The 20,992-nt window shown below is 43.7% G+C and overlaps 1 protein-coding gene and 1 long non-coding RNA gene across 3 annotated transcripts; one reads left to right on the plus strand and one right to left on the minus strand.

Annotated features, from left to right (window-relative positions):
- The first annotated feature begins 681 nt into the window (after positions 1-681).
- On the plus strand, positions 682-5,233 carry LOC142412493 (uncharacterized). The gene is made up of 3 exons (XR_012776494.1): positions 682-759; positions 1,334-1,649; positions 5,124-5,233. It is a non-coding gene; the product is annotated as an uncharacterized LOC142412493 (long non-coding RNA).
- NPL (N-acetylneuraminate pyruvate lyase) lies at positions 1,474-12,391 on the minus strand. Of its 2 annotated transcripts, none has more exons than XM_075507853.1 (12): positions 12,316-12,391; positions 11,690-11,758; positions 9,996-10,069; positions 8,772-8,859; positions 7,557-7,614; positions 7,391-7,466; positions 6,020-6,112; positions 5,061-5,209; positions 4,835-4,881; positions 3,946-4,030; positions 3,019-3,058; positions 1,474-1,625 (listed from the first exon to the last, which is right to left on the minus strand). In XM_075507853.1, the coding sequence occupies exons 2-12, from the start codon at positions 11,752-11,754 to the stop codon at positions 1,474-1,476; spliced, it is 927 nt and encodes a 308-aa protein (XP_075363968.1). In that variant the 5' UTR covers positions 11,755-11,758; positions 12,316-12,391. The 2 variants fall into 2 exon arrangements, with proteins under 2 accessions (XP_075363968.1, XP_075363967.1); XM_075507852.1 differs by lacking the exon at positions 12,316-12,391 and adding an exon at positions 12,067-12,229.
- Between the last annotated feature and the right edge of the window lie 8,601 nt (positions 12,392-20,992).

Consider the following 20,992-nt stretch of genomic DNA (forward strand, 5'->3'; position numbering starts at 1 on the left):
GGCGGCCGCAGCGGGACACAACAGGGCCGGGCCGAGCGGCGGGGGAGGCCCCGGGCCGAAAAGCCCCGTCACCGGCCCCCCCTGACCCCTGGGGCGGGAGCAGCCAGGCATAGCAGCGGCTGTGCTCGCCTTCTTCAGTGCCACAACAGCGCTCCCAGCCTTGACAGAGCAAAGTAACTGGGGCCTGTTAGGAAAATTCACCCCTTACCTGTGCCCTGTACTGAAATACTCAGAGAGCGACAGCATTAGCGGGGCAGTGTTAAGATTTATTTTAAAAAGGGCCTAGCAAGCAATTGCCGGGTCCTCAGAGGACAAGGGGCTCCGCAGGCAGGGCGGTGCCCTTGCCCGTAGGCCTCGGCTGCTGCTGTCCCACTGGCGACGCAGAGGAGCTCTGCACGCACCCACAGCACCCCGGGCTGACTGCACTCTCTTCCCCTTACCTGTCAAAGAAGAGCTCTCCTCGATTTCTTACAAATTCCAAGGGGCGGAAGGAAGCCTTTATTATTGTGTATTTCTTGTTCAGCGGTTACACAGCGAGAGGAAGTTAGAATTTTCCATGCTCTTGCAGTACGAAAAGTTAGCAACGTGCCTCTCCACGTTTCCCCCTCTCTCTTCCCTCCTTCCAAACATGCCGTGCGATCATTTTTGCATGCAGGAGTGCTGTCAGGAGGTATGGGCCGAGCAGTAGAGGGCATGGGACCTCCCACTTGTCAGCTACACATACTATCAGACAGTAAGAGCTCAAGCTGGTGGAGAGGGGTAAGTCCAGGGTTCGAAAGAGGGCCTTTCACTCTGACAGCAAATTACTTTCTAATGTGTAAGACAGTATTCTGCATTGCAATATAGAGACGTACAGTTTAATTCTGCCTTCATTTTTGTTGCAAGGAGAAAGACAGAGAAGTATCTGTTCATTAGAGAGCCAAAAGCTTTCTGTTGCAAAAGGTTTTTTTAATTTTGTATGAAGTGGAGGTGCACAAAGACAATGAGATGAGACAAAAACTGGATTTTACATACATAGTCAGTGTTCCAATGACTTTGTGACAAACAGTAAAATACCCATCTGGGCAACTAGACGGTGTCATACCAATGTTTAAAAACACACTGTAGTGCTGGAGATACTTATGAAGGGAGAGGATAAAACATTATCTAAGCTGGAGGGAAGGTAGAGACAGATCTTCCTCCTTTCTAGACAAAAGGAGTCAGGATCCTTCGACTGGGGAAAATTTGCTTTTTTAATTTTTTATTAAAAGATACCAGCTAGTCCTGGGATGTGCAGCACTCCAGGGGAGCAGAGTAAAGTTATACAAAAAGGTGACTACATATGTGCCAACAGGGCCAGCCCTACCAGGAAGGGGCTCAGACACATTGCTAATTCCCTGAAAGAAATCACAGCCCATCACATGGGGAATGTGCCAAGTGACAGTGAATCCCAGAAAAGGAGCCTCCACTTCCAGATCGACATGGAAGTGAACATCAGTCACCATCAGGCCACACAATGCTATCCAGCTTGGCTTTGGCCTTGAGAATGAACTCCTCGGAGGCATCAACAAGCGGAAGCCGCGGAGGTCCCATGGGAATGCCAGAAACAAAGGTCATTACAGCTTTAGTCTGTGCAACACCAAAACCTGGGTGGACAAAAGCAAAATCAGGTAATTTACAGATCGTTTTGCTTAAAGCAGTCTCTATACAGGTATCCATAAAAGCAGCAGCATAGAGTTCCTGTGTAATCCGGCATAAACCAGGCTTGAAGCACTTCTCAGAAGTGAGAACAGTGTAACAAAGAAGAAATTATCATACTTGCAGACAGGAAAGACATTACAGTAAAAATTATATCTACTTATTACATTTATTTATATATTATACCATCGTTTCCCTCCTAAAGATACCAAGCAGAGTATTTTCTTAGACATGCACTTTACAAACTACTACATCAGTTTTACAGATAACCAAGGCTGTGTGCATGTTCCTTTCTCCTTGCCAAAAATGTATTGCCATGCAGCCTTGACAACAGAAAAGACATTTGAGTCCTCTATAGGTAAACCAAGCACAAATAGGGCTACTTCAAATTTACCTTCACTGGTAGGCTGACCTATCCCAGCCAATTCATCATCCCAGCAACCTGATCTTTGCAGCCTCACAGCTACCCGCCAATGCAGACTCACATAAAATAAAGCCCTGCGAGTAGTAACATCCTGCCAACATGTGACAATGACATTGGGTACCAGCTTAAACCACCATGGGAAACTTCAGGAGGCCACTCTGTCCATAGCTCAAGTCTCCTTAAGTACCTCTGGAAATTCAGTGTTTCCCCTCTTTACTTATAAGGCTAAATAATGATGCATTTCCTCTGACTTTTAACCCAAGAAATACAAGCAAGCACTAAAGCTTAGCTAGATTCATTGGGGCTTGCATATGTATAGCAAAAACACAGTGAGCAGTTCTCTTCATTAAGCAAAAACCATGAAATGTCTGATTCAGTCTCCTTACGCTACTCTGACTTGGTTGGTTTTAATTGCTTTTTATATTAAAACTTGGTTTTGTTTCTAAAAATCATTCCATTTTAAAATGCTTTGGCCTTGTACAGCCTTGAACGGAGTTACTCTTAAATTACAGCAAGGCGGGAGAGACAAGTATCAGAGCTGTTTTCCTACTGGAGCACCACCATTTCAGAAAAATGACTCTCCAGAAACAAAGCTAGAAATGAGCTTTTGGAGACAGAACAAAAAAACCAACCCACAGAAAGAGTCAGGATAAGAAAAAGGGTAAAACACAAAGTCGCAGCTTTAAAGCTGTGAGATTTCAGGAAGGAAGTGAGAGTGGAATCTGTCAGGGATGCTTGGTCAGCTCCCTTTGTTGAGCTCCCAGCTGCTACTAACCTGGGAAACAGCACACGCAACATTTTCTCACTGCAAAATCTTTCAGGAAGGAAGTTCCGAGGGTACAGCAACATGAGAGTTTCTGGAGCACCAAGTCTGCATTTTTAGATGTAACAAGGGAAACAGGCAGTGTAGGACTTACCTAGTTTGATGACAAAGTTGAGAAATGCCCCAGTGAGAAACTAGGAAAGACAGACAGTAGTTTATTAACTCCTTCAAATTTTAAGATGTAAAAGCATCTAGAGCTATTACGCTATGTACATCTTACACAATTGTTGCACAGCTTTGAGAAAAGCCCTTGCCCACCTGGCCAGTCTATGGGAAATACTAAGTGAATCCCATTGGAATAGGGGAGGGAGGGATGGATATAAGACAACCATCACTCCCTCTCAGTCTACCACTCATGGTCAAGCTGTCCCTCACTCCAAGCAGTCTGAGAACACTGGTAAGTCTCATATCAGCTCTAAACATTTGCAAATCTGAATATCCACTGCCTAGTGAAGAGATTTCCCAGAGCAGATCACCTTCCAGACGTCTTTTAGACTTTCATCCTGCAGTCACGCCTATGTGACTACATCCTATGCAAAAGAAGGATGCCTCAAATGTCCCATAAAATCATTGGGTATGTATATGTACAATCAGCTTGTATACTGATTGCTCAGAACTCCTCACAAATCTTCAAGCTGCCCAAGACCAAGAGGGGTTAAGGCAGAGCTGCTTTGGGACAGCTCTCTGCCCTACATCATGTAAGGTATCACCAGAATATTCCCAGCCAAGGGGCTTGGCCATGGTGGGCTTGTTCAAGGAAAAAGGTCAGGCCGTTGCTCACTCTTCATAGATGAGATCAGAGAGTTGAAGTATAAGTAAGGCAGATCTTGGTTAAAAGTTAGTAAGGACTCGTCCAAAAGGTGAGGAGAGATGAATAACAAGCAGGGGGGTGGAGCTGAAATAAGTTTGCTTTAATAAAGCTACCTCAGGATATGGATGACAAAGCCACATGGAAAACAGCCCCAGTAAAGCTAGACGAGAAAGAAGGCTGCTCATAGCAGGGACAGTAAAGATACTGTACCTGATACTTCCGTGCTAACGCAAGGTCTGGCTTTGCAAAGGCTTGCAACATCAGATTGGTTTTTTGGCCCAAGTAGTTGTATGTACTGCCAAAAAAACCAAACCAGAAATAGAATCAGTAAATGCAAAGGGGGAGCTTAGAACAACTGAAACAAAAGACTTAGCCACAGGCTTTCTCTGTTGACATTATAAGAATGCCATTATTATGATAGAGATTCATGCAATCTATGTGCGGGTTATACTGTCAAGCATCTGAAGTATGCCAAGTCCTACAGAAGAGTTTAGAGAGCAGATTTCTCTTCCCAGTTCTTTCCAAATGGATAGTGCTTTTCAAAATTAAAAATAAAAAGAAACAATTAGACAATACAGGAAGTCAATCACTTAATTGTCCAGTTGCTTGTTCATTTAATGGATCATCTACTCAAGAACACGGATATCACAGAGTAATTCATCTAAGCAGCCTCGTACAAGAGGCAGAAGACAAATCAGAAATAAAACTCAGCAGGGCCCTTTTCCTTGCAGACTTCTGATGTGAGCCAAGGTAAACTATTTTAACCTCCTCGGGTTTTGGTTCCTTACTCATATAACGAAGATAAAAGGGATTCCCTACTTCAAAAAGTTGCCGTGAGGATAAAGAAATTCGTTTAAACCTTTGGGTCAGCTTACAGGCTGCAGCAATAATCACCCAAACTAACATACTCCAAAATCCCAGATTATAGGACTGTCCCATTGCTAGCACTGGAGCTAGCTTGTCTGTCTGCTTGCTGCTGTACAGCCTTACCCTGCAAAATCCTCCATCGCTGTGACAGAAGACAGAGAAATACTGTGTAGATAGTGGAAGATACAACAATAAGGTGTGTCGAGGGGAAGGAGTTCCAAGCCATACTGACCTTCCAACTGCTCCATCTGCCCCTATTGCCAGTGCACTCAACAGTTGCTAGTTTGGGGTGGGGGGAGAAAAAAAAACATTTTTACTTCACGTAGCAAAGTAAAAAAAGGGGTGGTGGGAGGGAGCAGCAAAACTACCTGGTACTTGAATGTCAGGGTTACTTTTTTCCCCAAGGCTGAAGCAAGAGAATGCCATAGAAGAAATAATTTTTAAGAGGAGCCTCTTACCTCATCCACCCCATAAAGAAATGCAAACTGTTCTCTCTCATTCTTGTTTATACACTGTGCAAGGTCCAAGAGGTCTGTGTCGCTGAACTTCACGCCCTGGAAGGTGGGGATCTGCTCTTTTATTCCATCCAGCAACTCTTCAACACGAACTGTGCAGAACAGCAATCTCATATGAAGAAACACACCCGTTCTGGGAGATTTCCCTGTCTTGTCTCCAAGAGGCAGACTTACTATTTTACAAGTTGTTCCCTTTTGGCCTAGTAAACTATATAGCTCTAAAACAACCAGTAAGACAACTTCAGTGTGATTATTTCCCAGAGTAATACAAAAGACATCTTTCTGCCCTCTTTGAAGCATTCCTTTTACCAGATCAGAAGGGAAAAACCCTGCATAAGTGAAAGTTTAGGAATGAAGTGGCAACAACATATTTAAGAATAAATATAAATTCATACATCCAGAAACACCACATAACCTGCTGTCTAGAGCAAGTAACCAAAGATCTGTATTCTATTCCTCATTCCTCTGCTAAATAATAAGACTTGAGAAGCACTGTGGTTTCACACGTAATTTACTAGCAAACTATGCAGTCAGTGTACACCAAGAGAGATGGTGGTAACTATCTTGCTAAAAATTGGAATTCAACTATGGTTATCCAAGGCAAATTACCTATCCTGGTCCACACTAATTGCAAAGCCATGGTCAGCATCACCTCCTCCGTCCCAGTTGTTCAGTACTCATAAGCCATGACTTTCCTCCAATGAAAAGGAATTAAATTTATTTTCCAGTGTTGGATTCACCTCCCATTTTCGGAAAGGATCCTTTCCACTACATCTTGCATGTAACAGGAGCAGAGGCCACATACCTGGTTTAGGCTGGTAGACTAATCACACCAGCCACTGGGATTACTCAGGTTGCTATGAGCCTATGGGCTTGGGAAGAGCTGACCAAGCAGTACTTACTCTTCACACCCGTCAGAGGAGGAATGTGATAGTAATAAAATGGAACCGCAGGGGCTTCAGACGCAACCTTCTGTAAGAAAGCAATCAGCTCACCTGGAAGAAAACAAGCAAGTACCCCTATAAGAGAAGGAAAGTATCCATAGTAAAAGACAGTTCAGATTCACAGCAGCCAGGGTATCTGCAGAGGCAATCTACAGCTTGTGTACCATACACAGCGAGTCATATAAAAACCCTAAGTGTAACAAAACTCAGTGGAAGACCTTAGGGAAGGCAAAGATGATATTTATTTTAAACCAAACTGATTTCAGTAACTCACACTCATTCTCTTACAGATGAAACTCATATATGCTCTCACATGCAAACTGCAAGACCTGTGTGCCAAAATGGTCTCACCAGGATCACTTGTGTGCAACACAGAGGACAAGGGATCAAGTTCACATTCATTTCCCTGGGGTACTGCTCGATGGTGATGATGAACAGATTTTTGGACAACTTTTTTGTACTGTTTTAGGAATCAAAGAGGTACTATGGTTGACATTCTTCCTGAGAATCTTTTTCACTGCATCCTTCATAAATCTTAGGCAATCTTCCCATTGGCACAGCAAGAAGAGCAGTGGGCTGAAACTTCACTGCCATCCTGCTACTATCTGTGAAGGTCTTCTGCTGATCTTTGTGCTGTTCCTCTGTGCCTACCAGTTTGACTGCCACTGATTGTGTCCTTGGCTGTCAATACCAGCCATTCTGGCAATCCGCTCCAGTTTCTTCTGATGTTTTCATATGAACATTTCCATTCATAATTAATTCAGATAAATTTTAACATTTCTGTTACAAAACCTCCACTTCATGTGGTTCTTTTGTTATGTTCATGATATGAAAAGCAAAACATGCCATTTATAACTTCTGAGGTAACCTTAGGTGCACAGAACCAAACCTGATCACCTCAGTAACAAGAGGCATGCCTGTGTATCAGCAGTTTATCAACTTGGTCAATGTCCAGCAAGGGTCAACATGAAACCACCTGCTTCCTAGTGTGGCCCAGATCAAGCATGAACTCCATACTATCTATTCAGAAGAAAGACTTGTTAACTACTCTTTCCATAAGCAACTCTTCTTTTTACAAGAGGCTAACAGAATACATCCCAAAAGACATCCTTCCCTCTTCTTACTGGGAGACTTCCGATATCTCCCATCTTTAAAAAATGCTTCTTCTACCTTTTGCTTTTGCATGACACCAGATATGACAGGCATGCGAATATTATCGCCAGAATACTTTTCAAAGAAAGAAGATGGCATTAATCCTTTATACATGATAAAAGGTTTGGAGCGCAATATCAAAGGGCCTCAGCAGGTCTGGCAATCACATCTACTCACCTTTATTTGTGGGTTTGAAGAAGAAGGGGGCTATTACAGCAATACCACTAGCACCTATGTCTGCTGCATGTCTTGCCTATAAAAGAAAGAATGGAAAGTATCTGAAAGTACATCTGCTTTATATGTATTACACACATAGTGAAAAGGAAACATATCATATACACACCAGCTCTTGGGACTCTGGCAGACTTAGTGCTCCCACATGAACGATCACGTGATCCAATCTGCACAAGAACAAATTCAGAAGGTTTGGGGAGGTTTCAATGGTGGTGAAAGATATCAGTCTGCCAAAATGAATCACTTCAGATCAGGGAGCCACAGCACAAGACCTTCACTGGACTAGATTAGACCTAGCAGGGATTTGAACCTGTGTTGACCTGACAAGCAGACACACAGGGAAAATGCCGACAGTGGCAAGCAGCTGGTGGTGGAAAAAAGAAAACACATTTAAATACGAATCATGTATGACTCCTTGTTGTTGTATTTGCAAGGCTGTCAGGAGGGAAAAATCTTAGCATTTTATTAGGAAGTTAAAATTAAGACATTAAGTATTTAAGGGGAAGCTGGGAAAAGGAAAGGATATCAAAGCATGTTTGCTTTCTAAACCTATTTCTCTGCAGAACTACCAGAAGAGTTCAAGCTCACAGCAGGACCTTTGACCGCTTGTCTGCTCCTGCCAAAGGAATCTCCCAGGTTCCAGTCCATCAGCCCCATTTCTGTGTTTCTCCTTTATATCCACACAGACTGTGAGCCTCCACACCAGTTTATTTCTGCTCACTATCCTTCTCACCCGAAACACCTCCTCCTCTCCACATCCTCTGACATAGCAACTAAGGCGGCGGCACTGGTGAGGGATACAAGACTATGACAGGTCCAAGAGATGGAGAATAGAGCTGCAGTTGGATACACAGCTGCAGACCCGGGCTGAATTCCTTCTTCTGCCACTGACTTTGCACCTTTAGGGATGCACCGAAACACTTTACACCTCAGCTTCCCCCATAACAAATCATTTAATATATCAAAAGCTTCAGAAACGTTCACAGGGCACAAATAGACAGATTGCTCTTTACTTTCATCTCTTCTCATGAATAAGCAAAGGGCACCAACCTTTTTTTCCCCAGAGCGCTTTTTTATCCCCCTACCCCTCAGCATACCAAAGAGGACTCTTACAAGCTCTCTAAGCAGGAGGAATGGACACCAGCTAACTGGCAGTGACAAAAACGTGGACTTCTATGTTAAAGGAGCAAAATACTCAACAACAAAATACTCAAAAAAAAAAAAAAAAAAAAAAGCCATCAGCTGATGTGGCTTTGCAGTCAGTCAGGCATGCCTATATCATAACACGAGATCTGGAATCCCCTGTTCATTCTCAGCTACTCACTTGTCTTTTCCTTGGTACACCCATTCTTCTGCCAACTGCTTCCTCTCCTGAATGTTAAGGGAAAGTCCTTCTCCTGTTGTGCCATTCACTGTTTCAAGACCAACACAACACATTTGCTGAGGCCTGGCCTACATGCATTGGCTTTACTGAAGACAAGAAGTGACACTTTTGATGATATTAAACAGAAATATTTTTACCCCAACTCATTTTAAGATAGCAATGGTCCACACCAGCATCTGCATGGGGATTGCAGTGTTATCACCACTAAATGCTTGTGTTGGAAACCTGAGTGTTTCCGGATCAGCAGCAGTGGGAGGGAGGAGACAGAATCAGCTGCTCAAACTGGGAAACTGCCCCCCAGCACCTCCTCCCCAGCAGACACTACCCTCCTTCCCCCAGCAACGTGAGTCAGGCTATGACAAGTGCACAAAGGGACACCCAGCTAGACAGGCAGAGTGACTGTCCATCCTCCACTCCAAGGAAACCACCTGACCTGAAATTTGGTGTCTTTGTCATGAGTTCAACCATGTGTACTACCTAGGCTAAAGCACCCCTAGAAAACGAGATGTCAGTATGTTGAGTCACAAACAACAGATTACAATGTGGTAGCTGAAGTCACTGCCACGGTCTGCTCTGCATCTTGGCACTCTTTTGACTGAAGTTTTGAACCAAAATCTTATCACTGACTTCAGCTTACTTAACTGTGCCAGGCTGTGAGTGGAAGTGGTTTAGCAGATGCTGTATTCTCTATCCAGCCATCCCTGCTGCCCCCACAGCAGTCCCCAAGACAGAGGCAGAACAGAGATGGGAGCAGTGACCACCTTGGTATCACCCAGTGCACCACAGGTTTCCTAAACAAGCCCATTTGGCTTTGATGAGCCCACTGAATTCCCTTGACTCCTGAGCTGATGTTTTTTAATCAGACAGTTGGCAAAGGGGAGAATCATTCAGTTGAGTCTTCTCCACCAAGACAGCGTTATCCATTCATCTCTGGAAATGCCACTGTATGAAGGCAATGCTTATTTTATCCCACACAGAAATGGGGTGCAGGCAAAAGCAGATGCCTTAATTATTGCTTACACTCTCTCCACTGACGAATATAAATATCTAGGATGATCCCACATCCACAGTCCCTCCCACTACAACTCTTATCAGGCAAGATACCATAGGATTGCTATCCAGGCAAAAGGGGCGTAACACAGTTTCTGTCAAAAAACCACTTACCAAAGACGTTCTTCACGTTCTGCTCGCTTACCAGATAATCCACATATTGACGAATCACCGAAAGGTTAATTTGTCTGAAATGAAAGGAACTGCAGCAACCTTAGGAGCCTCAGGAACTGTAAGTCCCACCCACAGATACCTTAAACTTAGAGATTAAGAAAACAAAAAAAGACATGTATTTTTGAAGCCTTGCATTTTTACACACACAAATTACCCCAAGGTATGATACCCTCAGCATGTGTTTAACATTTCAGGTAACAGTTCAGTTCTGAATTCTTTCTTCCAGTTTCTCTTCCTCCTGACAAGTAGTTCACTGTTCCAACCTTTTATCTCAATTGGTAATTACTGGAGGTTCATCACAGCAAAGGACTTTTTTGGGGAGATACGAGAGAACAAGAAGCTCTCAAACTTTTTTGACTGTTGAGGGAAACAGGAGTCCTCTTGAGAGCACAAAGATATTTGTGCAAGTGCTAGCAAATAGTTAAACTATACTTGTAACTGCTGGACACAGACTGTGAAATGGCATCTGCTGGATGTGACTTTGACCTCTCTCTCATTAAAGGATGCAGAAAGCAACAGACTTCGCTGACAAACAGGGGAAATTGAATTCTAGGTTTCTCTTCTCTGCAGGACAAACTTATTTTGTTTATCAGTGTATAGTATTTCACTATTGTTTTCATTTGTCAAACATACAGACCAACCCTATAGTCTGGAAGTCAATTCTGGGACCTTGACTGGATTCACACATCACCCAAAATTTCATACATGCTTTCAGAGACCATATCTTACAAGGGCCAGGCATGCCAGGCAGCGGGCCCAGATCACTCTCCAAATACCATGTTGCAATAAATTTGAGTAGTAATAAAAAATGAAATTGGAAATAAGTTTCCTTTAAAGCAAGAAATGAAACAGTGACTACAATGCAAATGAGTTCCCTGACTGAGACAGTACCATGCTTTACAGCACTTTTGAAAAGTAAGGGATCACTTTCAGAGGACTGTACTAGAAAATCTCCACCGTCTTCCTCAGAAACACATACAGATCTTGACACAACCCCCATCAGGGTCCTTTGCTGACTCCAAACAACTGTCTTGCAACATCAAAATGCAGTAGAGAGGACATCTGTTTACCATCACTGCTTTGAGGAAGGCCGAATTGCAACTTTCGATTTGATGTTATTTTCAGAACTGTGCAGTCCTTACAATATTTTCTTTTTAGACTAATTCCATGCACACATATATACACATGAATGCATGCATGAGTTAACTAGGGTAAAGAAAAGTGTAAAAGGACATCAGAATTTGACAATTATTTTCTAGCTCTCAAGAGCTCTTTTTAACTAGGACTGTGATTTGCCTTAACACACATGAAAATACTGCAATACTCTACGTGTACAACCTTACCATGATTTAATTTGCACCTACAAAAGCAGTAGAAAAAGAGATGCGAGACCGATCCAAACTCTCCAAACGCAGACCTACAGCACTTGCTGGGCAACAGGAGGATGCAGAGGCTAAGGGAACCTACTCTAGTGCTAGTGGGACCAGCTTAGTAGTTTCCCCATCCCATCACAGATCTGATTTAAAAACAAAACCAAAACTGATCAGTTCCAAATAAGAAAGAATGGAGACAGGTTTTGAAGGTAACAGTAAGCAGTGCAACTCTGACAACATGCGATACAGGGTCATACTCACCCATCCAAAGTCATTGGAGTGATCGTAGCAGCTACAAGACCCTGTAACTTCTTTCTGGGTGTCATTGAGCTGTTTGGAAAAGAAAGAGATGAGATAAACACGATTCCCATCTGTATTTAAGCAGAGTTTCAGCTAACTTCCGTTAACAGCAAAACTAGACAGGCAAAGTTCAGAAGAAGTGGACTTTGCGAGGGTGTTATTTTCGGTTAGAGAGAATTGTCTTTTTGTTGTTATTGTTGTAAGAGCAGCTTATTGCAGCCAGCACCATCCCAGGACAGGACAGGACAGGACTGGGAGCACCAGGTGCAGCTACATTTCAGAGACATCTTCTGCTTCACCCTTCCTTTTCCACGTATAGGTTATGGTCTAGCACACACCTGGTGACGCCTGGCAGCTTGGAAGGGAGGACAGCTTTGCAGAGAACCGGACCAAAACCCTTCCCCGAGAAAGGCAAGCTCACACTGACACCCCCAGCAGCGCACAGCGGCCCGCCAGGCCTGCTGGCTGCACCCGGCCGAGCCGAGGGGCCGGCCCGGCCGGGCGGCGGCGGCCCCGAGGAGGGCGGGCTGAGGCCGCCCCGCAGGGCAGCGGCGGCGCCCGCAGACCGCCCCCGGAGCCCCTCTCACCTCGCCGGCGGCCGGCCCCGCTCCGCAGCGCCTCCGGGGCGGTCCCGCCGGCCCCTCCGCTCCGCCCTCGGCCCAGCCCGGCGGGAGGGAGGGAGGGCCCGGCTGTCGGTGGCTCCTCCGGGCTGAGCGGGCCGCCCCCGCTCTGCTCCGGCAGGCTCTAGGCACCACCCTTAAGGAGTGCTGCTGAGCAGGCAGGAGCGGACTGCCGCCGGCCTGAAGGGCGGAGGAAGCCGGCATCACCTGACAGCTCTCCACAGAAAGCATCTCTTCATCGCCCCTCGTCTGCTTTCTCCCCGGCTTCCTTTGATGACCCATTAAAACAGCCACAATCCCCGCAGTCTCCCATAACCTACACTCTACAAGTCATGTTTAAAAGCTAAGGCTTGTTTGGATTATTAATCGCTATTTGCCAACTTTTAAAAAAAAATAAATAAACTTAAAAAAATACATAAATAACGGGGTGAAGAGATAAGAGAGCTGGCTGCACATCTGGGGGGACACCGGGCTTTACCACATGCTTTGCTGGAGAAATGGTACCTATCATAGCCAAGGCGGACAGCAGCACTGCAGAGCATCAGGGCGGGAGATCTGGGAGTGTTTGGTTAACAGCTCTATGCATTTCAGTGGGGACTTCTGCCCAGGCACAAGTCACTGTAGAAAAAAGGGGGTATCTTTTTGTTGATGGCTCAAAATAATGAGGGAAGCCTGGCTGCAAACTAGAAGCGTGTTTGCAGCTGAAGCAACTCAGACAAGATCAGCTCCCCTTAGGTTGTCTACCCATGCGCTCTGGAGCTGCATGAGAGGAGAAGTTCACGCTACTGCTGTGATTAGCAGCGTCAAAATGCCCTCCTGGAGCTGTCTGCTAGAGAGACACATCCACTGCGTGCTGCAATAGAAAGAAAAACAGAGTTTCTGCAGTTCAGTGCCTTTGAACAAGAAGGATTTTGAAAGGCTTATCATGGTAAGTGAGGAAGCAAACCCACACTGCCTTGTTGTAAAGGAAACAAGCACCAGAGGGCATGTCAAAAGCTTGCAAAGGCCTGGGAACTGCGATAAACAGCCTCTCTGATTAAAAGATTGTTTTTTCCAAACAAATTAGTCAAATTTCATCTTTTCTCTGTTCCCAGACAAAAACAGAGGTGCAACTGGAGATGAAACCTAAACCTACAGCTCAGTAATTTAAGGGTAAGCATCAAAATATTATCGTTATTGTAAAACAAAATCCCGTATCCCCAAAAAATTCAGCATCATTCCAACCCATCTTACATCTCTGCATTTCTTTTAAGTGACAAATGTGCACATTTCACCCTCGGGGTCTCAAATCTGTACTGAGCATCAAATTTAAAAGTTGTGGCACTGAAGAAATGAGCTGGCCATTGATCTCTGTGCCTTAGTCCCCCTTTGTAAAGTAGAGGTCATACTTAGCTCTTCTGTTCCTTGCCATGGTTACCTAGATGCAAGCCCTGCAGATAATAATTGTCTCTGATGGATGCCTGCTGTGGTGGGGACCTCCTGTTACTCAGTGCCTCTAATTTGCAGTTCTTTTACAAATCATCATTTGGATAAGAGAAACCCAAACCAATAACATATAAACATATAATGTATGAATAGAAAAACCATGCCATAAACCAAAAGCCATGAGGTGCATAGAAATTAGAAGTTAAGGGGAAGACCAGCTTCATTTTGGCCCCGCTATGTACACCACCACAACCTGGGTGCAGCTCACATTGTGGGGGCTGCATGAGGACTTCAACCAGGAAAGGCTTCGGCTCCACGTTTCCTCATCTCCTGCCCAATTCTTGTTCCAGTGTGGTGCTGGAAGCACTCCCAATGCCCGTGCGGTGCCCTGGCTCTGGGACACGTGGCATGGGGAGCTGGGAAGATCCATGCCACTGTGTGAGAAAGGCAAATGGAGGTCAGGCTATGACAAGCGAGCAGAAAGCAAGGGCTCATGGGGAGCGAAAACCGCTCCCCGCATGCAGCCCATGTGGCTCTTGTTTTCTTCTCCAACATGTGGTTTTACCAGATGTGTACCACGTGCAGTGCAGAGTCTGGGCCCCATGGCAGAAATGCAGCTGTGCACAACACAATCCTCCTCCGTCCCACCAGAACCGCAGCTGGTCCGGAATTCAAATCTTCTCCCAGCAGATCTGACCACCAGACCTCTTAAGACAAGGCAGTACCCTGCACAGATTTGTGGTTGACATTTAACAGACTCAAAAGAAAAGAGGCTATGAAAGGCCACATAGAGTGCATATGGACTGACCACCAAAAAGACATCAATTGGTCTTTCTTGAATACGCCCCAATGCCTGCAGCTTGCAGTTGCCCCGTGGGCTTGGTTTGCTTCCTGGGGAAAATCATTTGGGCTTTCTACACCCATCCATAAAACAGGTGCAACAAAACATTCTGCCTTCAGTGTGTACTTTCAGATCTTCCATTAGAGAGCATTTTGAGGGCATCCAGTGCCTGCAGTAGAGAGAACAATCCCCCGTTGTTGTGTGCTCCGGGAGCACATTTTTCATGTAGTCACATAATAATCTCAGGAGTTTGGGTTTGTGGTATTCCTCCTCCACTCCAAAATATGCTCGCTGTGGGCTGTTCACATGCAGCCATCACTTTCTCTGGGGTTTGGCTTTATTAACAGGTTCTCACAAAGCACATATATTTTTCTTTTCTTTGAGGCTCCTCTCATTCTTCCAGAAATCCCCTCTTCTCTGTGCTCTTCCATCCCTATGGGTAATTTATCTTTTTCCACACTGAACAGTCCCAGCTCTCTCAGCCTCTCCTTGCAATACAGATTCTCCAATCCTATGATCATCTTTGAGGCCCTTCACTGGACTCGCTCTAGGAAGTCCATGTCTTACTGGGGAGCCCAACGCTCCAGATGCGTCTCACCAGTGCTGAGCAGAGGGGAAGGATGACCTCCCGTGACCGGCTGGCAACTCTCTTCCAAATGCAGGATACTGCAGGGTCACACTCCTAGCTCATGTTCCACTTGTCCACCAGGACCCCCAGGTCCTCTTCAGCCAAGCTGCTTTCCAGCTGGGTGGCCCCCAGTCTGTACTGGTGCATGGGCTTATTCCTCCTCTCCTGCAGGACATTGCATTTCCCTTTGTTGAAGTTCATGAGGTTCCTGTCAGTCCATTTCTCTGGCCTGTCAAGTTTGCTCTGCAAACTCTCTGCTCCATCATTTAGGTCATTAATGAAGAGGTTAAGCACTACTGGCCTCAGATGAACAGTGTATTTTCGTTCAGAGGCAATTCAGTGCTCTGTAGAGCCATTTAGAGAAAGTTCAGAAGATTTTCTGAGTATTTTAAGGGAGTTTTAGAGCTACTTTGTGCTGTTGACAGCATATGAGAGAAGTTTTACAGTAGCTCGAAGTTGTTTAGAGCTGCTTAGAACAGTTTCTAGGCGTTACAGATTGATCTAGAAGGGTTTTAGAGCTGCTTAGAGCTCTTTAGAGGAATTTTAGAGCTGTGTACAGGAGTTTAGAGTTGTACAGTAGAAATTAGAGGCATTTTAGATTTTAGAGATATTAGTGCTGCTTACAGCAACATACAGGAGCTTTAGATCAGTTTAGAGGTGCTCTGAGTTTTTTAGAAGAGGTTTAGAAAAGGTAAAGGAGTTTACAGTTGTTTAGAGTGCTTTACAGGAGTTTTGGCACACTTTACAGGACTTCAGAGCTACTTAGAACTGTTTATAGGGGCTTTAGAGGAGTTAGAGCGATTTAGAGTGGTGTGGAGCCGCTTAGTGCTGTTCAGAGCAGTTTTACAGGACTTCAGAGAAGTTTTAGCACTGTTTCTCTAAACAGGAGTTTCAGAACTGCAGAAAGGAGTTCTAGAGCAGTTGCAAGGAGACTGAGAGGGATTTGAGACTTATTTTGAAGCATTTTACTGTTGCTTAAAGCAGCATGGAGGAATTTTAGGTATTAGTGTTGTTTAGAGGATTTTCAGAGGGGAAGGGTGGAGGTTTTAGAGGAATTTATAGTTTCTCACTGTTGTTTATAGCTGACTAGAAGAGTTTTAGAGCTGTTTAGATGTGTTTTAGAGCAGTGTAGTGCATTTTAGAGGTATTCTGGAGCTGTTTAAAGAAGTCCAAACTGGTTTAGCAGCACTTTAGAGTGTTTTAGAATCAGTTAAATAATTTTAAAAGGTGTAATTTAGGGGGTGTAATAATAGCTCTTTAAGAGCTCATCAGAGGCGTTTTGTAGCTGTCTGGTGGTATTTTAGAGGGGTTTAGAGCACCTCACAGCATCTTCAAGGAGTTTTAGAGGTTCTTAGAGGATTTTAAGAGGCCTAAAGGCAATTCAGGGACCTTCAGATCAATATAGAGGAGTTCTAGATAAGATCACATTAATCTGCAACCTGCTTAGAGGAAGCTTAGAAAGATGTTAGTGCAGTTTAGAGGACCCTAGTACTTAAAGGGATATTACAGCTCCTCAGAACTGCTTAGTGTGCTTTTGAGGAGTTTTCGAGTTATTTTTCAGATCTTTAGAGCTGTTTATAGGTAGTTTAAAGGCATTTTAAAGGTGGTAATAAATCGTTAGAGATGTTTAGAGCCATTTAGTGGCATTTTAGAGCTGGTTAGAAGAGTTTTAGAGTGGTTTAGAGACCATGTAGAGTTGTGTTTACATCTGTTTTGAGGCAATTGCCTCATTGCAGCAATACAGAGGTCCTTACAGCTCTTCAGAGCTAATTAAAGGACTTTTAGAGCAATCTAGAAGAGGTATGCAGTGGTTTAGGGCTGCCTAGAGGGGGTTAAAATCTTACAGTACTTTAAAGACGTTTTGAGAAATGTTAGAGTTGCCCCAGCCCATCACCTCCCCAGTTCAGTGCTGGTTCAGGGTTGGGACTGTCTTTCCACATCCTTCAAAGCCATGATTGCTGTTTCTGACTCCCCTCACTGCCTCTGACCCTCTCCCCCAGTCCTTGGACGAGGGTTTCGTGTTTCAGGGCAGTCTTTGCTTACCTTTGGAAGGAGTGAAATTAAGAAAATGATAGTAAAGATTCTAAAACTCTCTGATATTTACACTGATAACGCCCTATGTAATTACCAGAAGGAAAAAGAACTGTTCTTTAGCCAAAACCAACAGACAGGTTATTCCACAGAGGTTTGAAGGACAGCATAGGTCCAGTTCAGCAGTACTACATAATACAGTGGATAATTACTAACTCTCTTCATTCTTCCTACAGTTGTCAGCAAATGAATACCTGCACATCCCCTTATGCTAATCTCCCCAGTGTTAGCATACCACATGCAATCAGCAGTGCCAATGATGTGTATGTAAGTTCAGAGCCATAAGGATGAGAGAAAGAAGAAATGAGTTTACTGTCGCCACTTAAAATACTTCCTCTCCTTTATACCCGTTTCAAGTGCATGTTTAATGCCAAATATATCCTTCCAATGGAAAAAAAAAACCCAAACAACCAACCATTCAGGAAGGCTTAAATGGCTGTGGGAATTTATATTCAGGAGAATCTGAATACATGAACTCACATTCAGGTTCCAAAATCTGCATTGTAAGTTTTGGGCAAGGCAGAAGAAGAGTTTAGGCTGTCTGCAGCTGCAGCATGCTGTGCAGTGACCGGAAAAGTGTCTTCCCGCTTCCCACTGAAATAAGCAGAAAAGTGTCAGTGGTGCCAAAGCTCAGAGGATAATAAGGACACCAGTGAAAATTGCTATTTTTGCTATTTTTCCAAAACAAGTATAGGAATAAAAACACAGTTTTAGAGATTTAAGCCATTTTTCTATAAGGAAAAGAAATGAACATGAATGTCAAAAGCTTGTGTAAATAACTCCATAGGGTAATTTCAAATAGGAAGTTATAAACACTTTTATGCTGCCATGTGCCAACATAGTGGATTCACGTATCTGTTAAGAACTCCATTATTCATATAACTGATTTGCTGAGGTAGGTTAACTACTAATGCCAAAGGCCCTCCAAGTTTCCTCCAGACTGTTTTGGTTTTGCTGTGTTAACACTTCCAACATTTTCTACACTGACTACAATTTACCACCCCTGTCCTTTACTTCTGCTTTCCCCAAATCACACTTCTCTCTACCTATACACAGTTTTGACATCTGGATTTTCCCATTTCTCAAGCTACCATGAGTGCAGTTCTGATTGGGCATAATTAAACTATAGTTTTGTTTCTGCTTCTCTCTGCAATAAATAAATGTATCCAGATATAATATTCCTTTAAAGACAGACCCAAATCTATTTTCAGAACAAATACGAAGTACCCAAGCCTAAATGATGGCAGAAATTCAAAAAGACAACACCTGTGAAAGTGATGAAATTCTGTTAAACACCATCTTGGCTGGCTGGTATTCAAAAGTACATCATCCGAGAAGCTGATGTGATGTCATTATATGTATAGCATCTACCTCATTTTCTCTGCTCTAAATCTAAAGGTGCAAAAATCAAAAGAAATACTGACCTCTCAGATTTTAACTTTGAGTTTTAAACTGTTAAGTTGGATATCAATACTACCTGGAAGCTTGCCAGTTGAACTCTTCTAGAATTGAGCATAACCTGGAGGATTTTCCTAATTTAGGATTTTCATAACTGTCCTAACACAGACATTCAGACTGGTGTGTCTGCTGTATAGAAGATGTTTAACATGCCAAGATGTTAAGATGCTTAAATGCTTAATCTTCCCATTAACAGTTCACTAATAGATACTAGAGTATATTCAAATGTAACACTTCAGAAATAGAAAGAACTATCACTGTAAACTGGATCGATTAGCGAGCTAAAGTGACCATTGGCAACCAAGAGAGTTTCAGGGACTTTTGTATTAAACTCACCTCTGAATACAAACAACAGTGCCATCTGCTGCAGAATGCAGCATTGGCTCATCTTGAGAAAGGAAAGAGAGACCAGGTTCTTAAAGAATCCATCTCTGGAGGCCTTACTGGCACAATCTAAATAACAAAAATGCCCACCGAAACTCCACACCCACTACCAAAATCCCCACTGTTAGAAGATGGGAGAAGTTCCGATATGATCCATACTCATGCAACTAAGATCAGGAAGAAGCTTAGGAGACAAACCTTCAGCTAGGATAACTGATTGATTTGTGCTTAGGTGGTTAGTTGGATCAACAGGCCAGAAAGAGAACACTTTCCTACAGGCATGCATCACTAATGCTGGCGTGCCAACAAATACATTCATGATTAGATTGCAAGGGTTTTGTAATGGATTCCTCATTCTGCTTCACATCTCCCAATATGTACCACAGTGGTCCTCAAGTCCTACTGCTGAAGAGCTATCACAATAGAGACACGCCTAGCAAGCAGCTCACCATTTTTTCAGTTCTCTCTTCATGTCTTTTTGGAGAAAGTGGAAAATATTATTATTTTAGGAGATCGTTTCCTTTAACATTTTTCTAAGATACTAGTCCTTATGCTCTGGGCCTGTTTCCATCATCTCTGGACATGTTTTCAGGTCATCGAGACTCCACAGGGAAACCCTGGCCTCTCTAGGGCAATTTCCGCATACCTGGGTCCTTTTCAGAGTATTGGGGCTGTTCCCATAATCTCAAAATAAGCCTTCAGCAGAGTCAGGATCTTAACCCAGGCCCTGGGCAGAGGAGCAGCTTGCCTAGCAGGCGAGAAGCAAGAGGCCTTGGGCTGCCACTGTGGTTGCTAACTACTTCTTTCTCTGTATTGCTTGAGAGCATTATTTGCGGTACGGGTTGTTGGTGACTTCAAATACTGGACTTTCCTATTGGTAAGAAACAATCAGTAAATGCCTGTTCTCCTTAACGTTGTTTTTTTGAGACCTCTCTCTGAGTAATGTTCTCAGATGATTGATGCCTGGCTCCTTCCTCTTCAGAGTTGTGTTTGCAAAGAAGGTGTATTCTCTCTCACCTTAGGCTAGCGCTTAAGTCATTGTTAAATACCATTTAAAAAGGCAAAAATAGCAACACAATAGATTTGTGTCAAGGCTTTTTTCCAGCCAACATTGTTACCTATGTGACCTTAATCCTGTTTCCCTGCATGAGATGTTCTTATCTTGAAGATAAAAATTCACCTTGTTTCATGTTCTTGTTTCTGAGAAGAATCTGTCAATAGAAGGATGCGGATGCGTTTTCAGGGGAAGATCCCCTCTAGATCCCTAAACAGATCCATATTAAAAATAACCCTTATTTTGGAAAGAAGCCAAGTGAATAAAGCAGTATATAAAGCTGAGAAAGCTTCCAGTCTCCCTCTGGGCTCTATGGACAGAAGACAGGAAGGTTTAGGAAGGTTTTTCATGGCAGCTGGAAGGAAGGATTAATTATCCAAACCTAGAATGATTCTGAAATGTGACCTTTGGCAGAGAAATCTTGGAAAATGCCAAGTCAAGAGTGCTCTGGAGCGGTGTTGGATGTAGGAAGCTTTTTATTTGGTCAAGAGCAGTCAGTTCCATGCAATCTCTGACAAAGTGAGCGAGGAGTCATTTAGCAAGATTTTAAGTAATGCTGTCATTGAGTCAGCTGTTCAAGGTAGCAGGGAGATGCAATAGTTTCATGTGTCATTTGTAACAAATTAGCTGGAATCAGGCAAAAAGCAGACGGACAAAATCCACATATGCATTTCCAGAAAGCAAATGATTTTTGGCTGTAGGCCAATCCAATGGTAACAAATCGGTGTGCTGACATAAAATGCGTAGGTTAGAGCAGAAGGTC

Source organism: Mycteria americana, chromosome 7, assembly GCF_035582795.1.
Source record: "Mycteria americana isolate JAX WOST 10 ecotype Jacksonville Zoo and Gardens chromosome 7, USCA_MyAme_1.0, whole genome shotgun sequence".
NCBI classification, from domain to species: domain Eukaryota; kingdom Metazoa; phylum Chordata; class Aves; order Ciconiiformes; family Ciconiidae; genus Mycteria; species Mycteria americana.